General features: G+C 48.0%; 1 protein-coding gene across 1 annotated transcript in view; it reads left to right on the forward strand.

Annotated features, from left to right (window-relative positions):
- Nucleotides 1-13,174, forward strand: part of LAMC3 (laminin subunit gamma 3) — a 109,371-nt gene that overhangs the window by 69,449 nt on the left and 26,748 nt on the right. Inside the window, exons 15-18 of the mRNA XM_060251396.1 lie at nt 891-1,044; nt 6,186-6,328; nt 9,074-9,252; nt 12,634-12,772. Coding sequence (XP_060107379.1) covers nt 891-1,044; nt 6,186-6,328; nt 9,074-9,252; nt 12,634-12,772 — 615 coding nt within the window. The remainder of the gene's footprint in view (nt 1-890; nt 1,045-6,185; nt 6,329-9,073; nt 9,253-12,633; nt 12,773-13,174) is intronic.

The raw sequence follows: 13,174 nt of genomic DNA on the forward strand, positions 1-13,174 counted from the left end.
TAATTCTAGAACACAAAGAAATACAAAAGCTATTCCCACACAAATTATCTTTCCCAGGTTCATCATTGTTGGGGAGCAGCGGGGGGGGGGGGGGGGATGTCCAGTAGGGTGCATTCAGGCATCTCTCAGGCTTTCTCCAACTGTTCTCTGGTTTTGCTACAAAGTTCTGGGAAAGATTACAATAAAACCTGGATGGTTGCCCTGCAGGTGGGGAATTTTGGACTTTCCCCTGCCAACAAAGCAGCCGTTTCCCCCAACTGTCCCCATGGCAGAGATTCCTCCCACCGCCACCACCAGGAGACTTTTTTTTTTTTGCCTTAACAGGCAATAGAATATCACTATACTGATATAATTGCATCACAGTATGTGTAACACTCAGCCTTCCATCCTTCCGAGGTCGGTCAAAGGAGTCCCCAGCTTGCTGGGGGTAGAGTGTAGATGACTGGGAAGGCAACGGCAAACCACCCCATAAAAAGTCTGCCAAGAAAACGTCATGATGTGATGTCACCTCATGGGTCGGTAACAACTCAGTGCTTGCACAGGGTACCTTTATGCGTTACAAGTTCTCTGAATTCTTAGGTTTCATTTTTTAAAAGTAAGTCTCTAGTCCTTTCCATGGCAGAGATATAAGGGGAAAGGCAGATGTCCTCTACAAAAGAGGCTAGAGACTTAGAGCCAAACAAAATGTGATGTGGCCAAGGGTCCATCCTGTGACCACTGACGTTATTTTAGAAGCAGTATTTTAGAAATTGCTGCAAGAGTTCACGTTTCCTCTGGGCCAGTTGGCCAGCAATGACTGCAGCATCAGAAGCCTGGGCCTCTGCGGCTATTTTCAGCCACCCTCGGTTGCCACATGGTCATAATCTGCTGGTTTTTGTCTTGCTTCCTAGCCTGCGCCTGTAACCCCGGAGGCTCCACTGGTGGACCGGAGGCTTGCCACAACATCACAGGCCAGTGCCCCTGCCTCCCCCACGTGACGGGGAGGAGCTGCAGCCAGTGCCAAGAGGGCTATTATGCTCTGCAGACGGGGATTGGCTGCAAGAGGTAATGGAAGAGGGGCAGGGGGAGAGGAACCTCTGCAGAAAAGGCATCTAGAAAATCAGGCGCTAAGGGTGTGGAAGTGGCAGGATTTCCTCCTCCCACATTGTCCAGCCTGCTGTTTAAGATCTGCCTCTCCTGCCCTGCTCTCTGTGTCCCTGTCTGCAGAAATGGCTGGTGGTGACCAGAGACCTGACTTTTTCAGGAATGGCACCCCACTTTATCTCATGGAATACTCTTCCTTTTGGAGCTTGCTCACTTTTAGGCACCAGGACAAAATGTTTCCACTTACTCAGGCTGCTAATTATTGCTTGCCTTTTAAAAAGCACCATCTGCATAGTGCCTGTAGCCTGGACAATGTTAAATTCATTGTAAACTGCTCAGGCCGATTTCACCTTACTCCGCTCTCACGTCCATCTTCTCAGTGCAGCGTCCTCCCCATTTCCCACTATTTGCGCCAGGGCTGCAGCAAACATCGCGGTTTTCGCACAGCAAACGGAAACTGTTTTTAGCTGTTTCCATTTGCTGTGCGAAAACCACGATGTTTGCTGCAGCCCCGGTGCAAATAGTGGGAAATCGGAAGGACGCTGTGCTGAGAAGACAGACGTGAGAGCGGCGTAAGGGTGAGCGCAAAATTGATCTATGTGTTTTAAAGGATGGGCCTTTAATGCTGGATTTTAATTTCTAACTCTTGTATGTTTTATGTTGTTATGTTTTATTTTGTAAACTGCCTCAGGAAGATTCCCTGGAAATGCAGCACAATTTTTTTTCTAAGCGAATTAATATTGAAGGAAAGCAATTTGGACTTCTCAGAGGCCCATTCTTTCTTAATTATCATTTTACATGTTCCACTGCCCAAGGCTATAAAGACAGAAAAGGACAAAAGTTATGCCGAATACTTAAATTGTGCTTGAAATGGAGTCTCCCTTGTCCTGGTCTGACTCTCTCTTGCCACTTCCCCATACAATCTGCTGCTTAGCCTTAACAGTTCTGTAGCTTTTACAGTCAAGCTGACTGATGATGTGTGGGGTTAATCTTCTCATCTCATAGCAACACATGCAGAACTTCAACACAAATACTGTCCTTTTGAGCTTGGGACCTCATTGGTGGGTATTCTTTAGAACAGGGGTCCCAAACCCTGGGCTGTGGACCAGTACCAGGCCATGGCCTGTTAGCAGCCGGGTTGTGAGTTGTAAAATTATTTCATTATATATTACAATGTAGTAATAATAATAATAAGAAGAAGATGGATTTATATCCTGCCCTCCACTCCAAATCTCAGAGTGGCTCACAATCTCCTTTATCTTCCTCCTCCACAACAGACACCCCTTGAGGTGGGTGGGGCTGAGAGGGCTCTCACAGCAGCTGCCCTTTCAAGGACAACCCCTGCAAGAGCTATGGCTGACCCAAGGCCATCCCAGCAGGTGCAAGTGGAGGAGTGGGGAATCAAACCTGGTTCTCCCAGATAAGAGTCCGCACACTTAACCATCACACCAAAATAAAGTGCACAGTTGTATCATCCCAAAACCATGCCCCACCCCCCGTCCATGGTAAAATTGTCTTCCACAAAACTGGTCCCTGGTGCCAAAAAGGTTGGGGGCCACTGCTTTAGAAGAGAAAAAGCTCTTTTTGTGGCATAACCCCCCAGAGGAAGAAGAGCATTGCGTATCTGTGCTCAGCCTCTGAGGCTTTAGAACTGTGTCCCACTTGGCCAGGGCAGGGAGCTCTCGTGCCCCCGCATGGACTGGTGTCCTACTTGAAAGCTGCCAGCGCGGGTTATGCAACATACACAAACGTCAGAAGAAATGCAAGTCTAAACTGTTCCGTGTGAGGGAAGCAAAATAAAGTCTCTGAGCCAATCAAATATCACTACCAAGCGTGGAGAGTTCACTAGAAACTCTTTTCCAGCCTGGTTGTTAGATATTAAGCAAAATTGGGCGGTGGGGGGGGGGGGGGGGGGACGACAACATGTTTCTGAACATGATGGAAGCAACAATCTGTCCTTGATTGGAATGCAGGAGACGTTCTTTGCAGATTTAATAAGTTCTGCAGGCCAGACGCAGCCTAATCTAATTAGGTCTGTGGAATGCTTCCTCTTTTGCAGCTTCAGCTAGTTGCAAATTCAAGAGTGGTCCTCCCATTTTAGCCACTGATGGCTTTCATTTCATCCTCCCTCCCATCCCCCCCCCCTGCACTGGTCATTTTCACCCTCCCTCTGATGCAGTTGAAAGGTTACATACTACCCTGAGATTTTAGGTTCCTAATAAAGATGATGCTTTACTGTCCTTGTCTGGAATGTTTTGAAAGGATCAAGGAGGCAAATTGTGTTTATTGTGTATTTTGAACCCGCGTCTAGTACTGGCTGGCCTTGGGAGAAGAAAGTGGAATGTTTTATTTACTTTTCTATGGGGACTGATTGGTCCTCATGATAAACTTCCTTAGTTGCATCCCACAGATCTATTCCACTAACAGTGACATGTTTTTTCTGGTGCAAGGACCCTTCTGCTGACTCAAGAGGGTTGAGGCCACCCCTTTATTGCACAACAAATCTAACAATTTAACAGCACAAATCACGAATTTAACAACACCAATTGTACTTTGAGAAGTTTCGTTCAGGTGGGCAGCCATGTTGGTCTGAAGCAGCAGAACAAAGTTTGAGTCCAGCGGCACCTTTAGGACCAACTAGGTTTTAGAATCATAGAGTTGGAAGGGACCTCCAGGGTCATCTAGTCCAACCCCCTGCACAATGTGGGAACTTCACAAATACCTCCCCCCACACATACATCCCTAGTGACCCCTGCAGGCTCCATGCCCAGAAGATGGCAAAAAGCCTCCAGGATCCCTGGCAAAACTGGCCTGGAGAAAAATGGCTGCCTGACCCCAAAGTGGCAATCAGCATTTCCCTGGGTGTATAAGAAAGGACCAAAAGAACTAAGCACTGATGCAATCCTTCCTGCCCTCCTTCTCAGGATCTGTCCATATATTTCTGTTGATACAGCCCAAAATTGTATTTGCCTTTTTAGTCACCACATCACACTGCTGACTCATGGACCGTTTTCACACACAGCTTACCTCGCAGTCACAATCCTGTTCCCTCTGCAGCATCTGTCGGATTTCCCACCATCTGTACCGGAGTTACAGGAAGTGCCGCGGCTTTCACGTAGCAAACGTAAACTGGGTTTTAGCAGTTTACGTTTGCTACGCAGAAGCCGTGGCACTTCCTGTAACTTCAGCACAGATGGTGAGAAATCCGACCGGACGCTGCAGAGGGAACAGGATTGTGACTGCGAGGTAAGCTGTGTGCGAAAACGGTAATGTTCAGCATGAGGTCCACTAAGACCCCTAGAGTCTTTTTGCACATACTACTGCCAAGACAAGTCTCCCCCATCCTATAATTATGCATTTGATTTTTCATATCTAAATACAGAACATTACATTTATCCCTGCTAAAATTAATTTTATTTGTTTTAGTCCAGTTTTCCAGCCTGTCAAGATCTGTCAAGCATCGCTATTTCTCAATAAATAGTCTTTTGTTATTGAATCAAAAGTTGCTTTATTGTAGGAACTCAGAAACTTTACCAAGGACAGAATCCTTGGAAGTAATGACATATACAGTGTTACATAGTTACTATATAGGATAACTTCAAAGGGTATTATGCAGATACAGCTTGAGTCATGGGTTCAAAGGTTACTACACAGTATCTATTTTATTACTAAGGAATTTAGGCTATTTAAAAACATCTCCCTTTCTCACACTTCTCTGGGACCAGATAAGGACTGTCTGTGTGAATTTGGGGGAGAGGCACCTCACAGCTTTCCCAGCCAGCCTGCAGCGTAAACATCCTTGGACTAGATGAATTTATTACTTGCCCAAAGGTTGTAAAGGAGGGTGGTGGTGGTAGAGACTGGTGACCTGCTCTTTGTCTAAGGTACCATCATGGCATACAGAAATATGCATGCTTGACAAGATCATTCTGTATCTTGTCTCTGTCTTCTACTGTATTTTCAACCCTTCCCAATTTAGTATCATCTGCAAATTTAATAAGCATTTCCTCTGTTCCTTCACTTAAATCATTTATATTGAAAAAAACAGGTCCCAGGACAGATCCTTGAGGCACTCCACTTGTCACTCCTCTCGAAGAGGATGAGGAACCATTCACAAGCACTCCATGGGTGCGATCTGTCAACCATTTACAGATCCACAATAATAGGATCTAAACCACATCTTAACAATTTGTCAACTAGAATATGATGCGGAGCCTTTATCAAAAGCTTTAGTGAAATCAAGGTAAACTGTGTGTACAGCAGCTCCCTGATCCAGCAGGTAGTAACTTTTGCAAAAAAGAGAGAGAGAAAGTTAGTCTGACAAGGTAAAAGCTTTTGTGTGCATGCACACATCTTCAGATACACAAAACCTTATACATGGACTCAAACTTTGTTCTTTGAGAAGTTTCAGTATCCTTCCTTTTCTGTTAATTAATGCAGGGATACATTCCTGAAAGATTGATCCGGAATTGGTAGTGCATGTGGGGTGGTGGTAGTAAGTTAAGTGCCATCAAGTCACTTCCAATTTAAGGCAGTCTTATTAATTAATGCCCTCTAGTACATCCTCTCATTAATTGCTCAGGTCTTGCAGACCGAGGGCCGGATGTCCTTGACGGAGTCCATCCATCTCATGTTGGGTCTTCCTCTCTTTCTGCTGCCTTTCATTTTCCCTCACCTTAATGTTTTCCCCAGTGAGTCTTGCCTTCTCATAATGTGACCAATACAACAGACTCCATTTATTCCTTTTAGCTTCTGGGCGAAGTTTAGGTGTTACCTATGATAAACGGAGCCTCCAAGCCCAGAGGCAGGAATGCCAATTCTTGGAGGACACAAGAACAAGGACGGGTTGTAGCCCCCAGGTCCTGCTTCTGAGGTTCCTGGAAAGAGCTGGCTGGAAGGAAGAGCTGTTAGGAGGAAGATGCTGAAGTTGATGGATCCTGGGTCAGATCCAGCAAGCAAGTCCCCCTCTTATGAACCAAGGTTGATCTTCCCTTTGCTGGAAGAGAAGGGGAAGCAATGTCGCAGCAGAGTTCGGTTGTTCCCCCCCTCCTCAAAAAAAGTTAATCTAATCGTGTCATGCTCCCTTTCTGTCTCTCTTCTAGTTGCAAATGCCACCCAGTGGGGTCCCAGCATGGCCGCTGTCACCCACTCACGGGGCAATGTGCCTGCCGACCAGGTGTGGAAGGGCTGTCATGTGACCGCTGCCAGGCAGGATTCTTTGGTTTCTCCTTCCAGGGCTGCCCAGGTAATGTCAGTGCCAGGACAGTTGCCTTCACACATGGTCCACCTTCGGATGGCTTTCTCTGTAGTGCTACTGAATCAGAACATCTAACAAAAATGGGGCATAGGTAGACTCAGAATTCGACTCCAGTTCAGCCAGGGAATCCTGCCGTGACGTTTAGGGAACCCTCACCCAGATGCAGTCTTCAAGGGACCAATCTAGGCTTGTTCAACCCATCCAGAAAAATGGAGAGCTAGAGACTCCCTTGCACGCTACAGAACCCCCATGGCCCACAGACACTTCTCTCCCCAAATCCCAAGGTATTTTAGCACTTGAGGAGTAAAATTCAAATGTTGCACTCCATGGAGGTAGACATAATTGGCGAGCAATTTTCTGCATTTCTGGGATACCCCCAAAGATGCCACCCGCCATGCCCAGTGGGGCTGACTCTGCGGTCCATTTCCTGATGGGGGCAGAGGATGCAGGAAAATTCAGAGCTCACCTGTCGCTGGTCAGTTGGTGGGGGCGTTATTCATGCTAGGCTGATGAGGCATAGAGAAAGATGAGTCAGCATGTGGCAAGTCCTGCCTCTCCAACTTGTAGAATTCTTTGAGAACATCAGCAAACATGTGGGTAAGAGTGAGCCAGGAAACATTACAGAGTTGGACTTCCAAAAGGTTTTTGAAAAAGCCTCTCTCCGAAGGCGAGAGTTCCAGAGGGCAGCCATGTTGGTCAGCTGTAGAGCAGCCAGATTTGAACCCAGGAGCCCCTTGGAGGCCAACGAGAATTTCGGGATATGAGCTTTTGAGAGTCAAAGCTGTGAAGACGGGAGTTTTGACCCATGAAGGCTCATACTCTGATCATTCTTGTGGGTCTCTAATCTTGTGGACTCAAATCTGGCTGTTCCATCTGCAAATCTTTGTAGTAATCTGAGCAGCCAGGGGCTAAGCTCCTTTTATGGATCACAATGCAGGGCTTTTTTTTTTGTAGCAGGAACTGCTTTGCATATTAGGCCACACCCTCCTGATGTAGCCAATCCTCCTGAAGCTTATAGTAGACCCTGAAAAAAAGAGCCCTGTCAACTCTTGGAGAATTGGCTCCATCAGGGTGGTGTGGCCTAATATGCAAAGGAGTTCCTGCTTCCAAAAAAAGCTGTAATCATAAACGACGTAATGGATAGGAGCCTAAGAGCAGGTTTCAGTGGGCCATTTTCATTGTAGGGAGGATCAGGCTGTGGTGTTCTCCCAGGATCTGTATTATTTAACCTTCGTAACTGATCTTGGTGAGGCAGGGAAGCTAAGTCTGGAGGGGATGTCAGAATCAGCTGCAATGGGGGAAATGACATAGAGGCCCTTCCTACATTCAGTGAAGTTAATTAGCAGGTGGCTCTTGTGGCTGTGAATTCCAGAAGTTAATTACAAATACAGGAGATAGCTCTTCAGCTAATGTGGAATTAACTTGTGGGTCATTCACTTCCACAAAATGTGGTGATAGCTGCTAGTTTAAATTTCTTTAATAAAGGAATTAAACTAATTCACAGATGCTAGGGTATCAGTAGCTATGGGCCCTCAGTCCCAAACGGCTCATCCACGGTCAGGTGCAGTCTACCTTAAAACCTCAGGTTCTGGGGACAAATAAACAAGCAAGGGGCTGTTGACTTCCCAGAAGTATCTGGCCGGCCCCTCTTGGAAACAGAAAGCTAAACTCCATGGACTCTTGGACCGATTTCCCACTTGTCTTGTTTCGGTCTCGTTGCTCTTTATCCCTGTGGGACTGCTGCTGGATTTTGCACAAGCTGCCCTGAGCCGGAGAGTTGCCCCTCCCCTTTTCAAGTTCCCTCCACAGCGGACAGAAACCGGTTTTCAGAGGATCCTGCCTGCTGCGGAGGGAACTTGAGGAGCTTTTCCCCACACGGCTTACCGCAGAGCAAAGTCCCTCCTCACCGCGCAGTGTCTGCTCGGATTTCCCACCAACTGCTCTGCGGAAGCAGGAAGTGCCGGGCCTTTTGCGTCGCAAATGTAAATCGCTAAAACCCAGTTTACGTTAGCGACGCAAAAGCAGATCTTCCTGCTTCTGCGGAGCAGTTGGTGGGAAATCCGAGCAGACGCTGTGCAGTGAGGAGGGACTTCACTCTGCGGTAAGCTGTATGGGAAAAAGCTCGAAGAGAGGCGGGGCAACTCACTGTTCCGAGGCAGTTTATACAAAATCCAGCAGCAGCCCGGCAGAGAAGAGAAGGGTGAGAGCGGCATAAGGTTAGTGGGAAATCGGTCCTAGTCTAATCCTGCAGAACTCTTCTTACATTCTCATCACTTAGAATAAGATACTATTCGGCATTCTACAGGAATATATTACTGAGAAGGAAAGTCCTGGTCATGCCAATTGTCAGTGCCTATCCTGGTCGCAATAGAATGATACTTATGTCAATTATGTTTGTAGGCAATAGTCAAAATTTGAGTAGGAGGGTTCTTAAATTTGGCTGGATGGCTTATCGAAATAGGGAAGAACTGAAGAGGTCCAGATAGGGTTTTTAGTTTATCCTTGGTTGTAACACTAATTTTAGATCTTCTGAGTTTTAAATTTTGTATTAACATTTTGTGTATATTTTAGATGGTATCGTATATTATAATTATATTGCCTTTTATTGGTTATGAACTGGACTTTTGTGAATTGTTTGCTGGTCTATGACCATTATAAATAAATTCATTCATTCAGTTGTCACTGAGAAATGTCTGGTCACCTTTTGACAAGCCCGTTCTTCCCTTCTTCCAGCCTGCAACTGCTCCCGTGTAGGTTCTGTCTCCCTCCAGTGCCGTGAGAACAGCACGTGTGTGTGCAAGAGGGGCTTCGTGGGCTACAAGTGTGACCAGTGTGAAGAGAACTACTTCTTTGACCCTGAGAGCTCTCAATGCAAAGAGTGCCCACTCTGCTACGGTCTTGTGAAGGAGGAGGTGAGATCCTGCCCTGCCTTCTTCCATTGCTGGCTTTCACCAGCCAATCAGTCTGCCAGCCAGTTAGCCAATCAGTCTCTTAGGCAGCTAAGTTCCATTCATCTTCTCCTACATGCTAAGGGAACATTTAACATCCTAAAATGCTCACGGTTTTCTGGCTGACAACCATAATAATATCTTGTGCTTCCAAAGGTTTGGAGCACTTCAGCATACACCACTGCAGGGATAGTTGGCAACAGGGTTATCTGTACACTGCAGATCTGAGGCTGAGGGGACGAGAGAGAGAGACTTGATCATGGCCAATTGGCAAACTGTGTTGGTCTAAAGTGCCATGTTCATGCAGCCCCAGTCTGAACCATCTGCTATGATCAGTTTTGAAAAAAAGCATTTGCACATCTCCACCCAGGTGCCTCTCACTGGCATCTCTCCCTTCACCCTTTCCCCAGAGGAAAAATATCTCTCCTCTCTCAGCTTTCCCACATTCTCATTTTCCTCACTTGGTAGTTCCTGTTTCTTTGTGAGGGGAGGGTTCTGTTCTGCACGTTTTTCTCCTTCTAGTGCAGGGGTGGGGAACCTTTTTCTGCCAAGGGCCACTTGGATATTTATAACATCATTTGCGGGCCATACAAAATTTTCAGCTTAAAAAACAGTGCTCCACCGAGGGAGAACGATTCAGGCCAGCAAAATTAATACAAATAATTTTTTTTCTATTTGAAGTCATGCGGGGAGAGCCTAATTTGGCACACACACACATAGCCCACCACCCTAGGCAAATGCCTAGGTGTAGGGCTTTTTTTGTAGAGGCCACCACATTCCTTGGCTCAGCCCAGCAATCCCCGAAGGCCTGACCAAGTGATCTCAAGGACCATTTACAGCCCTCGGGCTGGACGTTCCCCACCCCTGTTCTAGTGGTTGATTCAATATTACACCAATTTGCATCCTGAATAAAAACCTGCAGTTTAAATTTGCAAGGAGATATGCCAGATATAAACTGGTGTGATATCAAACTGACCACATGGGGGAGTAGATAGAGTCAGGTGGGCAGCCATGTCGGTCTGAAGTGATAGAACGAATCTGGAGTCCAGCAGCACCTTTAAGACCAACAAGGTTTTATTCAGGATGTGAGCTTTTGTGTGCATGCACACTTCTCCCGACAGTGAAATGGGGTACAGTGAGCAGAGCTTAGGGTTGCCAAGTCCAATCCCAGAAATATCTGGGGACTTTGGGGGTGGAGCCAGGAGACTTTGGGGGTGGAGCCAGGAGACACTGGGGTGGAGCTAGGGGGGAAGGGGGGAAACGGCACCGGGGAGCGTGGTGAGCCGCCCCATCTAGGAGCGGGCGACGCCGCTGCGCAGCTGCCGCCTCTTCTCCGCTCGCCGTGGCTGCTCCTCCAAGATGGGCTCAGGCTGAGCCCATCTCGGAGGAGCAGCTGCGGTGGGGTGGGGCGGCAGCGGCGTGGCGGCCTCGCCAGCTCCGCTCCGCCTCTGTGGTGGAATCGGAGGGGGAGGGTGGAGGCGGACCAGGGGGGCGTGGCGAGCCGCGAGTCCGGGTCCTAGAAGGGCCCGGATTTGCGGCTCGCCATACTCCTGGCCTGCCTCCGCCCTCCCCTGGCTTTGCCTGCACTGCTGCCGCCTCTTGGCTGCTCCTCCGAGATGGGCTCAGCCTGGGCCCATCTCGGAGGAGCAGCTGCGGTGGGCAGGAAGGGGGCGGCGGTGGCGCGGTGGCCTCGCCCGCTCCGGGATGGGGCGGCTCGCCATGCTCCCCGGCACCGTTTTCTCCCCCTCCCCCCGCTTCCATTTTTTTGGGGGAGCGAGGGAAGAGGGTGGAAATCCTGGGGTCCCCCGCCTGGGCGGGAGGGTTGGGAAGCCTAGCAGAGCTACATATAGCTGATGAAGTGTGCATGCACACAAAGGCTTCCATACTGAATAAAACTTTGTTGCTCTTAAAGGTGCTCCTTGACTCCTTCTTTGTTCACTTAGGGGAGTAAATCATGTGGGAAATGTGGGGAAATCCCAATGTTAACAAGCTCCCTCCCTCCAGGCAAAGGCAGACATAATATCTGCAGAGAAGAGGGGCTGCTGTAAAAACGCGCGCTCTCTCTGGTCTGTTTAAATGTACTGACTCCTTGTCGAGGTCAAGTTCAGGATAAAAAAACCAGTTAGCTGTTTTTCTGCTTAATACGTTCATATGTGCTGCAAGCTGAAGATAAAGCATGCTGTCATGTTGCAAACACTTCCTGGAGTTTTCAAGGCAAGCTGTAAGCAGAGGTGGTTTGCTGTTGCCTCCCTCTGCAGGGCAGCTGCCCCCTCCCCCTGTCTCCCTCCAAGCACTAACCCTGCTCAGCTTCCAGGCTCTGACACGATTGGGCTGGTCTGGCCTATTTCGCTTGCTTTCTCTCTCTCTCTCTCTCGGCTTGACTTCGCGAATGAAGATTTAAGAAGGGTGCAGTAGTCCACGTCTGCTGCAGGCTCGCTGGTGGCTGACAAGACCAATGCGGGACAGGCAGATCCGGCCACAGTGGCTGCAGGGAAAAGTCTGATTTGGGGTTGGTGCTCTACCGGTAGGGTTGCCAAACCCCAGGTGCGGGCAGGGGATCCCCCAGTTTGGAGACACTCCCCCCACTTCAGGGTCATCAGAAAGCAGGGGGAGGGGAGGGAAATGTCTGCTGGGAACTCTATTATTACCTATGGAGATTTATTCCCATAGAAAATCTTGGAGAATTGATCTGCAGGTATCTGGGGCTCTGGGGGGGGGGCTGTTTTTTTTGGGTAGAGGCACCAAATTTTCAGTATAGCATCTAGTACCTCTCCCCAAAATACCCCCCAAGTTTCAAAAAGATTGGGCCAGGGGGGTCCAATTCTATGAGCCCCAAAAGAAGGTGCCCCTATCCTTCATTATTTCCTATGGAAGAAAGGAATTGAAAAGGTGTGCTGTCCCTTTAAATGTGATGGCCAGAACTCCCTTTGGAGTTCAATTATGCTTGTCACAGTCTTGATCTTGGCTCCACCCCTAACATCTCCTGGCTCCACCCCCAAAGTCTCCTGGCTCCACCCCCAAAGTCCCCAGATATTTCTTGAATTGGACTTGGCAACCCTATACCAGACTGATATTACAATTAAAACTACCCTTAACCTATCAGCTAAATATTACAATTATTTTTTTAAAAGTAAAATTTAGAAAATCAAAATTCTGTGCCATATACCAGCATGAAATCACATACAAGTATCAAGATGATCCAGCTTAATAGCATTACAGTTAGAAGAAAAGCCTGGCTGTGCTTGGTGTGGAACCACCCTCTTACTCACTGTTTGCCATTCTGTCTTTTCCTGTAACTCCTGTCTGCCTCCAGAACTGCCTCACCTCTGCCCCTTCCTCCTGCAGGCAGGCAAGCTGAAGGACCAGCTGACCACCATGGAGTTGTGGCTGCAGAAACCAGACTGCAGCTGGCACAAGGCCCATTACGGCATGCTGGGAGAGGCACCGTGGGAAGGCAGCATCCACAGCCGCTCCTTGAGGAAAGGTACAGAGCAGGATGGACTACCTGGACCAAGAAGGGATCTGGGGGACTTTGGATGCTACCACAGGGTCCCCCAAGGTCCACTGGGTGTGGTCCTACAGAATGCTGCATTTACAAACTGATGGACAGGGTTTTTTTTTAAAAAAAGATAGGTGAATATAGAACATCAAAACATAGAACTGAACGGGATCTCAGGGGTCCTCCAGCCCAGGAGTGGCTAAACTTGCTTAACATAAGAGCCACATAGAATAAATGTCAGATGTTTGAGAGCCACAAGACATGAACATCAGGAGTTTGGGAGGGAGGGAGGCAGACAAATAAATGGAAGGAGGGAGAGGTGGAAAGAAAGCAACTTTAATATTAAATGCATTCTCCAAACTGAACAGCTTCTTTGGCTTGGAGAAG

This window comes from Heteronotia binoei, chromosome 12 (genome assembly GCF_032191835.1).
Source record: "Heteronotia binoei isolate CCM8104 ecotype False Entrance Well chromosome 12, APGP_CSIRO_Hbin_v1, whole genome shotgun sequence".
NCBI classification, from domain to species: domain Eukaryota; kingdom Metazoa; phylum Chordata; class Lepidosauria; order Squamata; family Gekkonidae; genus Heteronotia; species Heteronotia binoei.